Source organism: Branchiostoma lanceolatum, chromosome 14 (genome assembly GCF_035083965.1).
Source record: "Branchiostoma lanceolatum isolate klBraLanc5 chromosome 14, klBraLanc5.hap2, whole genome shotgun sequence".
Taxonomy (NCBI): domain Eukaryota; kingdom Metazoa; phylum Chordata; class Leptocardii; order Amphioxiformes; family Branchiostomatidae; genus Branchiostoma; species Branchiostoma lanceolatum.
Window position 1 is genome coordinate 354,457 of NC_089735.1, and position 14,065 is coordinate 368,521.

General features: G+C 47.0%; 3 protein-coding genes across 3 annotated transcripts; 2 read left to right on the forward strand and 1 right to left on the reverse strand.

Annotated features, from left to right (window-relative positions):
• On the reverse strand, positions 1 to 5,665 carry LOC136448174 (zinc finger protein 852-like). Its single transcript, XM_066447355.1, has 2 exons — positions 5,538 to 5,665; positions 1 to 4,056 (listed from the first exon to the last, which is right to left on the reverse strand). The coding sequence occupies exon 2, from the start codon at positions 4,047 to 4,049 to the stop codon at positions 1,716 to 1,718; it is 2,334 nt and encodes a 777-aa protein (XP_066303452.1). The 5' UTR covers positions 4,050 to 4,056; positions 5,538 to 5,665; the 3' UTR covers positions 1 to 1,715.
• Positions 5,666 to 5,833: 168 nt separating this feature from the next.
• LOC136448175 (zinc finger protein ZFP2-like) lies at positions 5,834 to 9,668 on the forward strand. Its single transcript, XM_066447356.1, has 2 exons — positions 5,834 to 5,977; positions 7,027 to 9,668. The coding sequence occupies exon 2, from the start codon at positions 7,037 to 7,039 to the stop codon at positions 8,468 to 8,470; it is 1,434 nt and encodes a 477-aa protein (XP_066303453.1). The 5' UTR covers positions 5,834 to 5,977; positions 7,027 to 7,036; the 3' UTR covers positions 8,471 to 9,668.
• Positions 9,669 to 10,074: 406 nt separating this feature from the next.
• Positions 10,075 to 13,861, forward strand: LOC136448177 (protein rtoA-like). The gene is made up of 4 exons (XM_066447357.1): positions 10,075 to 10,204; positions 10,838 to 11,789; positions 12,204 to 12,334; positions 13,377 to 13,861. Exons 1-4 carry the CDS (start codon positions 10,123 to 10,125, stop codon positions 13,589 to 13,591), a joined length of 1,380 nt encoding a protein of 459 aa, XP_066303454.1. The 5' UTR covers positions 10,075 to 10,122; the 3' UTR covers positions 13,592 to 13,861.
• The last annotated feature ends 204 nt before the right edge of the window (positions 13,862 to 14,065 follow it).

Consider the following 14,065-nt stretch of genomic DNA (forward strand, 5'->3'; position numbering starts at 1 on the left):
TTTGTGAGTATAACAATAATATATTGTCATCAGGAACCGATGGTAATGATCCAAGGAAATTGGCAGAATATGGAAGATATCAATGATGTTATTTGCACATCAATACAAATGTTAGGCTAAGTTCATTATGAAAAAAATACTGAAGGGCCGAGAATTCTTACAATCTACCGCTGAAGCAATTCACAAAAATTGTCAGCAAATAAACCTAGCACCACTTCTTTAAACTCTAAATACCGTATGCTAAAAAGCAAACTAAAATACCTTCATGCTACAGGCAGTATACAACAGAAAAGGTCCATTCTCTAGTAACACTAGCAACAGCATTGTGTATACAAAATAAATGCTGTGATGTAATGTACATCAGAACGCACAGACTATATTGAGATTCCTACTCCCATACAGAACAGTTAGTATATCTTATTCAAATTGTACATTTGTGAAACACTTAACCTACAGTTTATCAGAGCGCTACATTACAGTGAGGATAGAACTATACAGTTTTGATATATATATATAAGCATATTGGCTGACCTCCCCCAAATCTCTAAGTAGTAAGGCAAAGCTTTATTAGCATTCACAGGGTTTTAACATCATTATGTACATGCACTGGTTTTACGTGAGCCAGTGGAGTTTGTTCCCAAAGCCGAGTTTGAGGCATTTTGTACAATCTTTGACCACTATACTATAGTATAGGCTGTATAGCTGCATGGCACAGATACATGTGCTTTAGCTGTAGACATCACATGTACACAAGTCTGCTATAAGTACTAGCAATGTAGCTAAGACATCACAGGCACACAACGTCTGCAAGGGTACAATAAATCAGGCTATAGACATCACATGCACACGGATGCCTTGGTGTTCAACTTCACATGTTGTTACTTCTGCAGTTATTACAAAAAAAGAATAAATTCTGGATGACATGAATGTGCATGCAAATAAATTTTCATTCTTATATCTTAAGTTAGGTCACAGTGTGACCTTAAGTTAAGATATAAGAATGAAAAGACACACCAATTTAATTCGTCGATTCTCAGACATTTATATGTAAAATTTTAGCAAGCAGACTTGGTGGAAACCTTGCCTCTAACTCTGTTCGCTCCCTGAAACGGTGTGTACCAAGATACTGACTTTCTACCTAGACTGTGTGTTGATGTTTATCTTACAATCTAGCATCATTTTTAAAATCTGATACCCAAGGAATTAAATTGGTGTGGCCTTATAAGTGCGTTCATCATGACTGGAGCTATTTGATTTCTGGTTTGGAATTCTCAGACGCCTTTCTAGAAAACAGACTCAGATTAGACTTGCACACTATCTCAAAACCACAGACCTTTTGTGTACATGTATGTGGTCACATTTGATACTTTGATTCCCTATTTGGCAGTGTCTCCTTCATAATAATTCTCTGAAATTCACCTCTGCTTTTCATGAACTACAAGCTACGTATGCTCACAGGGTACACACCAGAAGTCCTGGTATCCCGAAAAAGCAGTCTTGTCACATACTGAGTATACACCTACAGCTGTCACACTCAGAGCTGTCATATTGCTATCACAGTGCTGTGCTGTATGCTTCTGTGCTGTTCACAACTTCACAAGCACACCTCACCTACAGCTGTAACCTGAAGATTTCCTAGTGCTGTCCCTGCTCTACTGAGTGCTGTTCTAGATCTGCTGCCACATGCCCATCTACAGCTGTAACCTGGAGACTTCCTAGTGCTGTGCCTGCTCTACTGAGTGCTGTTCTAGATCTGCTGTGAGCTGCTGCTGTGTCTGTTGTTGCTCTGCTGTGTGCTGTTCCGCTGCGTGCTGTTCCGCTATCTGCAGCTTTACTGTCTGCGGAGCTTGTTCTGGCCCGCCTGGCTGTTCCTGGCCCGCCAGCGGCCCGGCCGGCTGTGCTGGGCCCACGGGCACCATGGAGGCGTAGGGTCTCTCCCCACTGTGTTTGGCCATGTGCTTGTCCAGACCCAGCTGGTTGCTGGCGGAAAAGCGACACTGTTTGCACTTGAAGGGTTTGTCTCCGGTGTGGATCTTCCTGTGCTTGGCGAGGTAGGACCTGTAGACCGTCCGGTAGCCGCAGTCCTCGCACATGAAGGGCTTGTCCCCGGTGTGCTTGGCCATGTGGCTGTCCAGGTTGGTCTTCTGGGCGGCCGAGTAGTCGCAGTGGGTGCACTTGTAGGGCTTCTCGCCGGTGTGGACGCGCATGTGGCGCGCCAGGATGGCCTTCTGCGTGGCCTTGAAGCTGCACTCGGTGCAGGTGAAGGGCTTCTCCCCGGTGTGCTGGATGACGTGCCGGTCCAGGATGCTCTTGTACATGGTGGAGTACTTGCAGTGCGGACACTTGTAGGTCTTGTCGGCGACGTGCATGGACATGTGGCGGCTGAGGTTGTACTTCTGCGCCGTCCGGAACCCGCACTGGTGGCACATGTAGGGCTTCTCGCCGGTGTGTTTGGCCATGTGCCGGTCCAGGTAGTCCTTCAGTGCAGCGGAGTAGTCGCACTGGTCGCACTTGAACGGCTTCCCCGCGTGGTTGGCGGCGAAGTGTCGCGTCAGGCGGTGTTTCTCGGAGGTCTGGTAGCCGCACTCGACGCAGACGTGCGGCTTCTCGCCGCTGTGCTTGGCCATGTGCTTGTGCAGGTGCTGCTTGAAGGTGGTGGTGAAGTCGCACTTTGTGCAGCTGTAGGGCAGGTCGCGGTGGGTGAAGCTGACGTGCTTGCGGAGGTGGTGCTTGGCCGTCGTGGTGAACTCGCACTCCCCGCAGGTGTAGGTCTTCCCCCCCGCGTGCTTGGCCATGTGCCGGTCCAGGCCCCGCTTCTTCGTGGTGCTAAAGTCGCACTTCTCGCACCTGTAGAGCGTCACCACGACGTCCCTCTCCCCTCTCCGGTACGGCCTCTCATCATCATCGTCTTCATCTTCCCAGCCGCGCGGTTCGTCCCCGGAGTGGATCCCGAGGTGGGCGACGTGGACGGACTTGCGGGAGGACTTGTGCCCGCAGTCCTTGCAGACGTAGTGCTTCCGCTTTCTCTTTGGTTTGCTGGTCGTCGGCTCCTCTTCTGGTTCGACTGCAGCTTCCTGGCCGCTCTCTTCGCTTGCAGGACGTTTTTCATCTTCCTGGCCGCTCCGCTCCCCTGCTTGCAGCGTTGCCGGGTTCTCTTCACTGCCCTGCGTGTTCTCTTCAGGGCTGGCGGCAGGTTCGGAGGCGGTCTGCGGTGCTTCTGCGCTGGTTTGAGAGTCTTCTCCAGACTTGCCAGAAGGAGTCGTCTCGCGGCCATTCTCCCCATCCTCCCTCCTCTCGTGTTCACTTCCCGTCTCTTCCGGCTGGTCTGCCTCCTCCATACTGTCTGCCGCGCCCTCAGGGTCGTCTGTTACGTCAATGCTGTCTGCTGTGCCCTCGGGCTGGTTTAATCCATCTATGTTCTCTGCTGTTCCTTCAGGCTTCTCCGCCTCCTCCGTGCTGTCTATTGTTCCCCTGGGTGAGGCACCCCTGGGTGGTTCTTCTGTAGGAGTTGCCGGCGCATTGTCCCTGCTGTATGCGAAGGAGGCGTTTCTCTCCAGCTGGCTAACGGACACGTGCTGCACGTTGCCGCCGCGAGTTGGCGACCCTCCCACCTCTGGGCGCGTTTCAGGCACATCCAGCCTGCTGTAGCCGAACCCGCCATTTCTCTCGAGGTCACCGCCGGCGTCCGCCCTGTCGTGCCCGCTGCGCGACGGCGACCTTCCGACACGAACACCAGGACGCATTTCCGGCACGTCACGCCTTCCGTACACGTGCGAGTCGTTTCTGTCAACCTGGACGGGAAACTCGACACCCCTCTCCGCTTGAGTCGCCTCGACCAGGCTCTGGAAGCGTGCGATGGGCATGTACATGTAATCTCTGTCCGGCTGGTGGACGAACCCCCTGCCAGGCTCCCCCCTGGGTGGCGCACCCCCCTCCCAGCGCCCCCCTCCGGCTGCAGGCTGGGTCTCCGTGCTGTACACGTGTGTTGCCTGGTCAGGACGGCTGGCGACGGACGGCAGAGTGGGAGACTCGCGGTGAGGTGCAGCCATCTCTGCGCTGTAGGGGAACAGTGGCGGGGTTAGTTGTTTGTTTGAACCTTTGTTTATTCTTGAGAACCTCAAATCGGCCTGCAGGCACGAGAGGAGAGGTAAGGGTCAGACAAAATAATACAAAAATACAGTTTTATGATTAAACTTAAAAGTCTGAATAAATCCATAAACATATTGTGGTATAATCCAGACACATACATTTGTATATGGTACATTGTTGTATCACAAAATCACAATCATAAAAGATTTTTTGGTAATTGCTGTTTGTTTTGGGGTTATTTATTTGCTTGTTTGTTTGTTTGAACCTCTGTTGATTCATGAGAAGCTCAAACTTGTCTGCAGACTGCTTCACATGAGAGAGGAGGTAAGGGTCAAACAAAATATAACAAAGATAAACAGATTTCATAATTAAAGTCTGAAGTCTGAACATATCGTGGTATCCACACACGTAAACAGTACATTGTTGTATCACAACAACACAAGATTTTGTAACAATTGGCGTACTAGTATGTGTCCAGGGGTTACTCGTTTGTTTGTTTCAACCTTTGTTTATTCATGAGAAGCTCAAATCATTAGAGAAGAGGTAATGGTCAGACAGTGAATCTGGAACTAGTTTAAAGAATCCAAAATTATGTACGTTTTTCATATCAAACATTTTATCATCAGAGTCCAAGACAAAAATACAAACTATAGTTGACATGAACCAACTGTATGGACCATACATATGCCAATTGATACAACAATATTAATGTACCATATGTGAGGAGAAACCACCACATTCAGACTTCAAAGTTTAATCATATAGTCTGTATCTTTGCTGTACATACATTTTTACTGTATCTAATTGTCTAATTCATTACTCAAGCTATCTGCATGCCAAAAATCAAGACAATCTGTCGCCCCTTTGAGCTTATTCTCTTTCCAAGCCTGAAACAAAATCGGCCCAGGTCGCCCTTTCTACACTCAAATAATTTGGCAACATCTGCTTGGAGATTAATACTAACAACAGCTATATAGCCATTAATCTGATGTAAATTGGGCTTGGCAGTACCAGAGAAGAAAAAGAAGAATCCAAACCTTCAAGGTTTTGTAATATGACATTACTTATTATTATAAAAACTACTACGGTGTAAGTCTGTAAGAAGTGCATCATTTCGTTGGTTGTAGCTGCGAGCGACATAAGCGACCACAGATAATCATACCTTCTTCAGGAGCTGACCCTCCTTTCCGGAGGTAACAAACATTACAGACGAAGGCAACGCGAAAACTAGAAATTCACTGAGGATCGAACGTCGAATCCACGAACAGTTTTAACCTGTCTGAATCTTTGCTTGTGGGGTGGTATCAATGAAATCCAAACTGCCCCCCTCCCCCACTTGTTGTTATTCACAAAGATTTGCAAAGATTTAGGCTTTCGGGCAACTTCAGCACTAAATAGAGGCACTCAAAATATCTAATATGGTTTTATGAACAGGTCTCCGTACTCACAGCTCGGCTATGGTCCACAGAAATTTCAAAGAGTCGCGATATTTCTGCCAGCGGCTTGGTGTAAAAAAACAAAATGGCGGACAGAATTTTCCACCCGACGGGTCAGAGGTGAGGGGTGAAAGGTTACATGACTTCTGTAATCTGATACTTAAATATTCACGGTGGTTTTATTTTCGCGGTGACGAGAATCTCCATATGAGAATATGAGTTTACAATGCATTAACGTTACTACTAGTATTGTACTGCCGAATTCTTTTTTAACCCCTTGTGTACTTTCCTTCCAACATGTTAACACGATATAATATTTTTCCGGTCCGCCATCTTGGCAGGTTCGCTAAACATTTTCTCCGACTTTGACCTTCAGACTGTTCCTTAAGAAACGCGACTGCGCTGGAGGAAGTTACGTAAGACTTGGGCTGTTGGTGCCAAGAACTGCTGACGTATGTCGCTATTATACTATGTGTTCAGAATGTGTGGAGGGCACAGGAGGGTGCGGGTGTGGTGCTTTTCTGTTGTTTTAAAAGCTCTCATTATTCTGAAGACCGCTTCACTGAAATGCATGCATTGAACTCAAATCTCTGAATCCATAACCGAATAAGATCATGACATTATGTACATAGTTCAGTAGTAAACACCTAGCACAACATCTTTGTGAAAGGCACTCACACGAGCCTGCAAGTTGCTGGATGACTGAGAAGCATTGCCCCCCTCCCACACAGAAATCAAAATGTGCTAAATATATACTTATAGGCAACATGTGGCCAAATGTCTTACCTCAAAAACGTAATGTACAATAATTCCAACCTCCAAAGTACTTCCAAATGATATTTTTAGCAATAAGCTAGTTCGGAGTTGCTACTACGCATGTGCAGTGTCAAAGGTGAAGGCCCCGGGCTCGAATACAGTGCTCGCCTGGACATTGTCTAGATTTGCATAACAACTGTCTAGATTTTACATAACAACGCCCGACTGGCTTTGTTGACGTCTGGGGGGCCTTCACCTTTGACACTGCACATGCGTAGTAACAACTCCGAACTAGCTTATTGCTGTCTCTTCCAAGCTGCAAAATTTGGGATTTGGAGGATAGCTTCAGAACATCTTTCCACTGTAGGCTTATCAACTGTAACTGTCTTCTTTGAATTCGAAATTCCCTGGCCTGGTATCTATAAAGCAACTGGTATCTGATTCGCCAGATGTAAGACTGTAATTGGCTGACCGTAATTATATATGGCTGTCAGTAGTGGAATAAGAGAACTGAGGACTGACAGTAGTAGTTGCTTCAACTTCAACTTCAACTACCCCCAAATAGTACCCCCAATAGTAGAACAATGACTGCTACTAATCAAAGACTAAGTTAAGTCCTTCCATAGAACCATATGATGTACATGTATAAGGAAGGTAGTGCCAATCTCTCGTTCCATAGCCCTTGGGCCACACAACTGTGTAACATTAAAGCTTTAACCAAGACTTTTCTTCCATGTTTTTTCAGCCAGAAACCAATGATGGCTACAGCGAGCTGTGGGTCTTCAACCAAGGTTTCAGTGAGTTGTGGGTCTCCAACCGAGGTTTCAGCAAGTTGTGGGTCTCCAACTGAGGTTCCCCGCAAACCAGCTATGGCTTCAGCAAGTTGTGGGTCTCCAACCGAGGTGTCAGGGACTTCTGGGTCTCCAACGGAGGTTTCCCGGGGAAGCAATGCACTGTTTGCGGGTGACTTCAAAACGGAGCCAAGAGATGACCTTGAAAGCTCCAACACGGAGGACATGACTGAGCACACAGGTGAGAGACCCTGGATAGGCTGGGTGCCTGACTGTGAGGAGGAGGGATACAAGACTCCATCCTACAGAGACGTTACGTGTCAGCAGGTAGACTGGGGGACTCACAGAGCGAATCAGAATGGGGTGAAACCCTACAGGTGTGGCCAGTGTGAGTACAGCTCAACCAACAAGTCCTACCTCTCACTTCACATGAAAACGCACAAGGGAGAGAACGTCTTCAGTTGCGACCAGTGTGACTTCTGCACTACTAAGGAAGGAGACTTGGACAAACACACGGCGACACACCGCGGGGAGAAACCCTACACGTGCGAGGTGTGCGGCGTCGGGATGGGCTCCAGATCCAACCTGTCCATCCACATGAAGACCCACACGGGGGCGATGCCCTACACCTGTGGGGAGTGCGAGTACACCACGTTCGTGAAGTCTAACATGATCGTGCACATGGACTCACACACGGGATTCAAGCCGTACAAGTGTGACCAGTGTGACTTCAGCACCGCTTGGAAAACCAGCTTGGATAAGCACATTCAGAGGCACACCGGTGAGAAGCCCTACGTGTGTAAGGTGTGCGGATATAGGGCGGCTCAGAAGGGCACTATCACCCAACACATGAATACGCACGGAGTAGAGAAGCCATACAAGTGTGACCAGTGTGACTTCTCCACCGCTTGGAAAACCAGCCTGGATATACACTTAGCTAAGCATGCGGACGACAAGCCCTACATGTGCGGGGAGTGCGGGTTCAGGACTGTGTACAAACACAGCCTGTCCAAGCACATGACGACACACACCGGAGCATGGCGGCCACGTCGGTACAGGTGTCAGCTCTGTGACTACTCCGCGGTGCAGAGAACCGTGCTCGAGTCCCACGTCATGGCCAAACACACCGGCGAGAAGCCCTACGTGTGCCAGGAGTGCGGGTTCAGGACGGCTCACCAGGGCGTGCTGTCCAGGCACATGGACATACACACCGGGAAAAAGCCCCACAAGTGTGATGAGTGCGACTTCCGCACGGCTAGGAAAGGGCAGCTAAAGAAGCACATGGCCTCGCACAAGGGGAAGGACCCGTTCGTGTGTAACAAGTGTGGCTACAGGACCACCAGCAGGTCTCACCTCTCCAAACATTACACAACTCATGCTGTAGTGAAGCCATTGTAGTTACACCTATCCAAACACTACACAACTCATGCTGTAGTGAAGCCGCTGTAGTTACACCTATCCAAACATTACACAACTCATGCTGTAGTGAAGCCGCTGTAGTTACACCTATCCAAACATTACACAACTCATGCTGTTGTGAAGCCGCTGTAGTTACACCTATCCAAACACTACACAACTCATGCTGTTGTGAAGCCGCTGTAGTTACACCTATCCAAACATTACACAACTCATGCTGTTGTGAAGCCGCTGTAGTTACACCTATCCAAACACTACACAACTCATGCTGTTGTGAAGCCGCTGTAGTTACATGTACACCTATCCAAACATTACACAACTCATGCTGTTGTGAAGTCAATTGTTGACTGATTATTGTACAGTCCTGAAAACAAACTTGAACAGGCACAGGCCTAGCCTTTACCACCCCTAGAACATTATATGTTACCAGAAGATACTTGTTGGTCTGCAGTTATTGCTCAGTCACTGAGGAAAGAAAATAGATGCTGGCTGAAACGTCTGACCAGTTTCAGAATCTATCCAGTTGAGTAGCCGTTATCCTTTGTAAGAGTGACAGGGTTTTGCACTGCTGGAGAGGAAATATCCATCACACATTTGAGATTGACACTAAAGATACAACTTACAAGATAACTAGATTCAGTCTTGTCAATGAATTAAAACCATTAATAATTTTACAAAGACATGAAAGATGGACAACATTTATTGAAAAGGTAGTTTAAGTGGTAAACGGATGTTGATAGTCTGCAATATACTATTAGATAGAATAGCATCAAATAGATGTATTGTTTTATTAATTTGATTTGATGTATCACTGTGAAAGGGAGGGCAAAACAGGCCTGTAGGTGGAGAAGCACCATTACAATTTCCCACACAATAAAGACATCAACAGTGCTGTAAAAATTAACTACTATATATATGACTTAAGCTGACACTATCTATGTGTAGTACAATGTAGGCCAGGAAATTGTTGTTGCAATCCAACTACAGAAAGATGTAAAAGAAAATTCTGTTGCAGATGTATTGTACAATGTATGTGACTGGCTATTATAAGCACATGTAAAAACATTACCTTCTTTATTGACCAAAGTAAAAGGAGAACGTCGTGTCTTGTAATGGTTCATTTAAATGTTATATTCTGTCCTCATCTACGTGATACAAAATAAATCAACTAGATACATTTGCTTGTTTTATTTGAGTTGATCACAATGGGAAAGGGATAGAAAAACAGGTGCATATGCACCTTTACAAGTTGCCCCCCCACACACTAAAGGCAATACCAACGGAACAATAGAAATTCAACAATATAAAACATGAGAGATTTAAAAAGAATATATCTGTGCCATAATTTTACTATTGATAGACGGTCTGACAATGTTTCAATCATAAATGTCCTTGCTTGGTCCAGAGGCAAGGTAGCTAACCATTGGATTATGCACGTCAGTTTTACTGAATGTAAACAGAAACAACATTCTAAACATTGATTATGATATATCTTACCAAGTTTAGATTATATTTCTTGCTGGAATAAGATCAACCTTCTTGTTAAATCTAAAAGTTGCAGACTCCGATTTTTTTTGGTTGCCCTGAGTGCTGCCCAACATTTCCGCTAGGGGGCGCATCGTGATCTATCCAAGATGGCGGCGCCCATGTTGCAGAAGCCGCGTCAGTGGTACGGAAAATGTCTGGTGGTTTTCCTCGTCTTGTCCACAGCGAGAGGTACGCTCAATCACTGATATGTATTATATGTATCCAGAAGAAGCTACATCTTTCTTAGTTCGAGAAACTTGGCGCCACGTCAGGTTAAAAAACGCGTTTTCCGGGGGAGGGAGGGGGGCAGAATTTTTTCTGCTTCCTGAAATAATTTATGCTCGGCCCGGTTGGCAGACGTTTGGCTAGCTTTCCCAAGAGTTTGATACTAGAGACCAAGTGTTCTGAGAATCTCAGTAGTAGAAGCTTCCACAGTTGAGCTGTTCCGAGCCAGACAGGGGGACTGCCCTAAGCTCCGGGCACGCCCTCTCTCAGCTTTATGTATACAGCTAACGTTAACGTTACATGTGAAGTTGACGTTACATCTAATCTAATGTTAAGCTAGTTGCACGGGAGCAATGCATAATTTGAGATTGAATGTCTGGCTAAATTTCCGCTTTCCAAACATGGGGAGTTTGCTAGTAGAGACCAAGTTTGTGTGTGTGCGTGTGTGTGTTTGTGTATGTATGTGTGTGTGTATGTGTGTGTGCGTGTGTGTGTATGTGTGTGTGTGTTGCAACAGTAGTCGAGTGTGAAAATTTGCAAGAAATTCATCATTATCATCGAAATGAAAATTACATGAACGATTTTCCCTCCCTCCAGCTCAGCTAGCATCGACCGGTAACAAACACGACTCGTCGGCGTTCTATGACGGGATGGAAGAACTCCTACAGCCTGAGACAGAGTCAGCGCACAGCTCTGTAGAAGTGGACAGAACATCGGCTCCTGGAGATCCAGAACCAAAGAGAACAGAAGATTCTGTACCTATAGAAACAGACTCAGGCAGACAGGAAAGTTATCTTGCCGCAGAAGTGGACAGAACAGACAGTTCTTTACCCGTAGAGTCAGAGAAACCAGAAAGATCTGATAGAGAATCAGACAGAACCGAAGGTTCTCTAGCTGTAGAATCTGAAAGGGAAGCAGGCTCTGCTACAGAACCTGACAGAACATTGGTTTCCCAAGACGTGGAATCAGACGTGGAATCAAGCAAAAGTTTTTCCACATCAGAATCAGAGGGTTCTACAGTTTCAGGGTTGGAGGGGACGTCCTCAAACGTCGGATCAGAAGGAACAACAGATTTGTCTGGGGACGAAGCAGACAGAAACTCTGAATCACCAAATATGGAGTCAGGAGAAACTCCGAGTGTGGAGGAACCTCAGGAGAATTCAGGTGTTGATCAGGGAGACGTCACGAACCAGACGCTTCCCGTGCCGGTAATCCCCGACAACACGACGGGAGGGAACGGTACGGCTGACCAGCCGGTTGAGGAGGCGGGGTCGAAGCCCGCGCCCAAGAAGGTCAGCTGTGCGCCGCGGGACCTCAGCGACGGAGACTCGCTGTCCGTCAAGGTCGTCAATGGGTCAGAGCTGATCCACGTGCTGAAGGCTACCCAGAATGCAGCGGGAAACGGTACGGCGGAGGGGGACTGCGTGCTGATCATGTTCTACGCGGCGTGGTGCCCGTTCTCTGCGGCGGCTGCCCCGGCGTACCACGCGCTCCCGCGGGCATTCCCGTCCATCCGAGTCCTCGCCATCGACGCCATCGCAAACAGCCAGTAAGTCTGCAGCTGGTTACTGATCCGCTGTACTTCTAGCTTTGTTACTATGGTAACACTGTTTTATTGTTCTAGTCTTGATGCAATGGGAAACCAGCTTTTACTCCAACAGCCAGTTAGACTGTTTGCTGATCTGCTGTTCTAGCTTTATTACTATGGTAAAACTGTTTTATTGTTCTTGTATTGTTACTATCATGGTAGTAGATCTGCTTTGTTGTTCTGGCTCTGTTGATATGGTAACCCAGCTTTTGTTCTACTCTTGTTACTATAGTAGCACTGCTTTGTTGTTCTAGCCCTGTTATTGTAACTATGGTAACACTAGCCTCACTAAGGCACCTTCACTCTGTTATTGTAGCCTTGTTACTATGGTAACTCCCTAACCTGTCGCTATGGCAACACGCCCTGTTGTTCTAGCCTGAACACACGGTTCGGCACGGTGGCGGTTCCCAACATCATGCTGTTCTACAACGGCAAGGCCCTCTCCCGCTTCAACCAATCAGAGCGAAGCTTGGAGCAGCTGCGAATGTTCGTCAAGAACCACACAGGTGAGGGAGGTAATTAGTGGCCAGGTGTTCATGTAGGGCAGGACAGGTGTTCATGTAGGACGGGACAGGTGTTCATGTAGGGCAGGACGGGTGTTCATGTAGGACGGGACAGGTGTTCATGTAGGACGGGACAGGTGTTCATGTAGGACGGGACAGGTGTTCATGTAGGACAGGACAGGTGTTCATTTGGACGGGACAGGTGTTCATGTAGGACGGGACAGGTGTTCATGTAGGACAGGACAGGTGTTCATGTAGGACGGGACAGGTGTTCATGTAGGACAGGACAGGTGTTCATGTAGGACGGGACAGGTGTTCATGTAGGACGGGACAGGTGTTCATGTAGGACGGGACAGGTGTTCATGTAGGACGGGACAGGTGTAATCAGGGATTTCCCTGAATGGAACAGTGGCGCTCCTCCATCCTGTTCTCATCCCAGCTCCATCCTGTTGATTTTCAAAGTTAGGATATTCCTTAAAAATATTTCAGAATTCCCCAGTGATTTTGCGCAAAACTCAAGATTTCATTGATTGTAGAGAAGGTAATATAGGCAGTCACCGAAATGTTGGCTTGAAATAAACTGTTTGGTTGTGTACAAATAACAATTCAGCAACCCTGATGAAACTATTTAGAGAGTGAGGCATTATCTCCTATGATGAGTGTAATGGTGTATTGTTTTTCTGGCACTGGAGTAGCTGCAAAGCAGTATGGGTACGGGGGTGAAGTGTGCCATCTCTCTTAATACACAACCAGGTAATCTCACCTGCTGACGTTTCGGTATCTGTCAGACACCTTCTTCAGAGCTTCTGACTGGAGTACTGCTTCTCACAGCTATAAGTAGCCGATGTAGGTGGCGCTTATAGCGGTGAGAAGCAGTACTCCAGTCAGAAGCTCTGAAGAAGGTGTCTGACAGATACCGAAACATCAGCAGGTGAGAATACCTGGTTGTGTATTAAGAATCTCCCATATCCTATATTCTACCAACCTGATGACATTATTTTCGGATGTGCCATCTCTCATTACTTTGTTGACTTGTATTTACCAGGACTTGACGGCGACCCGTCAGTAGAGATCCGACCCGAGGACTTTGACGGCCCGCTACCGACGGCGCCCTCACACGAACCGGACTACTTCCTCTGGGCCTCCTGGGCCTTCGTCGCAACCTTCGGCGTCGTCGCCATGACGAGGTCGTCTCCAGGGAAACGCCTGCTGGTCAGGCTGGGGGTGTTGGTTCCAGTTCAACATCAGCACGCAGACTGAAGGGGGGGGGGTGCCAGTTCAGACTGAGGGGGAATTATATTGTACATGTATCTGTTGTGTCTATGGGTACATATATATAACGTGTGTGTTGCATGTACAGTATCTTACATAACATAGCTGTCACTATATGTGGGATTTAACCCAATAAGGTATGGACATATTGCCATATTTGGTATGGGGTTAAATCTTGATCTGTAGACCAATCACATAGCACTGACCATCTCTGTCAAAATGTAGAAATACGAAATAAAACATTGGTTGAACTGCTAATGGCCTCTCTCTCATTGGTTGAACTGCTAATGGCCTCCCTCTCATTGGTTGAACTGCTTCTTGTGATGTAGTCAGGATCGGTCTATTGAAGAGATGGTGAAATTTTGGACTTCTCACCAAGTTGTACCTGTGTATGTTTAAAACATTGCACTAGTGTGTGCAATCATCATCATCATAGCTTGTCATAGTGTGTGCAATGCTGTT

Bases quoted from the DNA above. Each gene is read 5' to 3' on its own strand.
- LOC136448174 (XM_066447355.1), bottom strand. From the start codon at position 4,049: ATGGCTGCACCTCACCGCGAGTCTCCCACTCTGCCGTCCGTCGCCAGC.
- LOC136448175 (XM_066447356.1), top strand. From the start codon at position 7,037: ATGATGGCTACAGCGAGCTGTGGGTCTTCAACCAAGGTTTCAGTGAGT.
- LOC136448177 (XM_066447357.1), top strand. From the start codon at position 10,123: ATGGCGGCGCCCATGTTGCAGAAGCCGCGTCAGTGGTACGGAAAATGT. The intron at 10,205-10,837 runs GTACGCTCAATC...CCCTCCCTCCAG, and splicing joins CGTCTTGTCCACAGCGAGAG to CTCAGCTAGCATCGACCGGT. The intron at 12,335-13,376 runs GTGAGGGAGGTA...TGTATTTACCAG, and splicing joins GTTCGTCAAGAACCACACAG to GACTTGACGGCGACCCGTCA.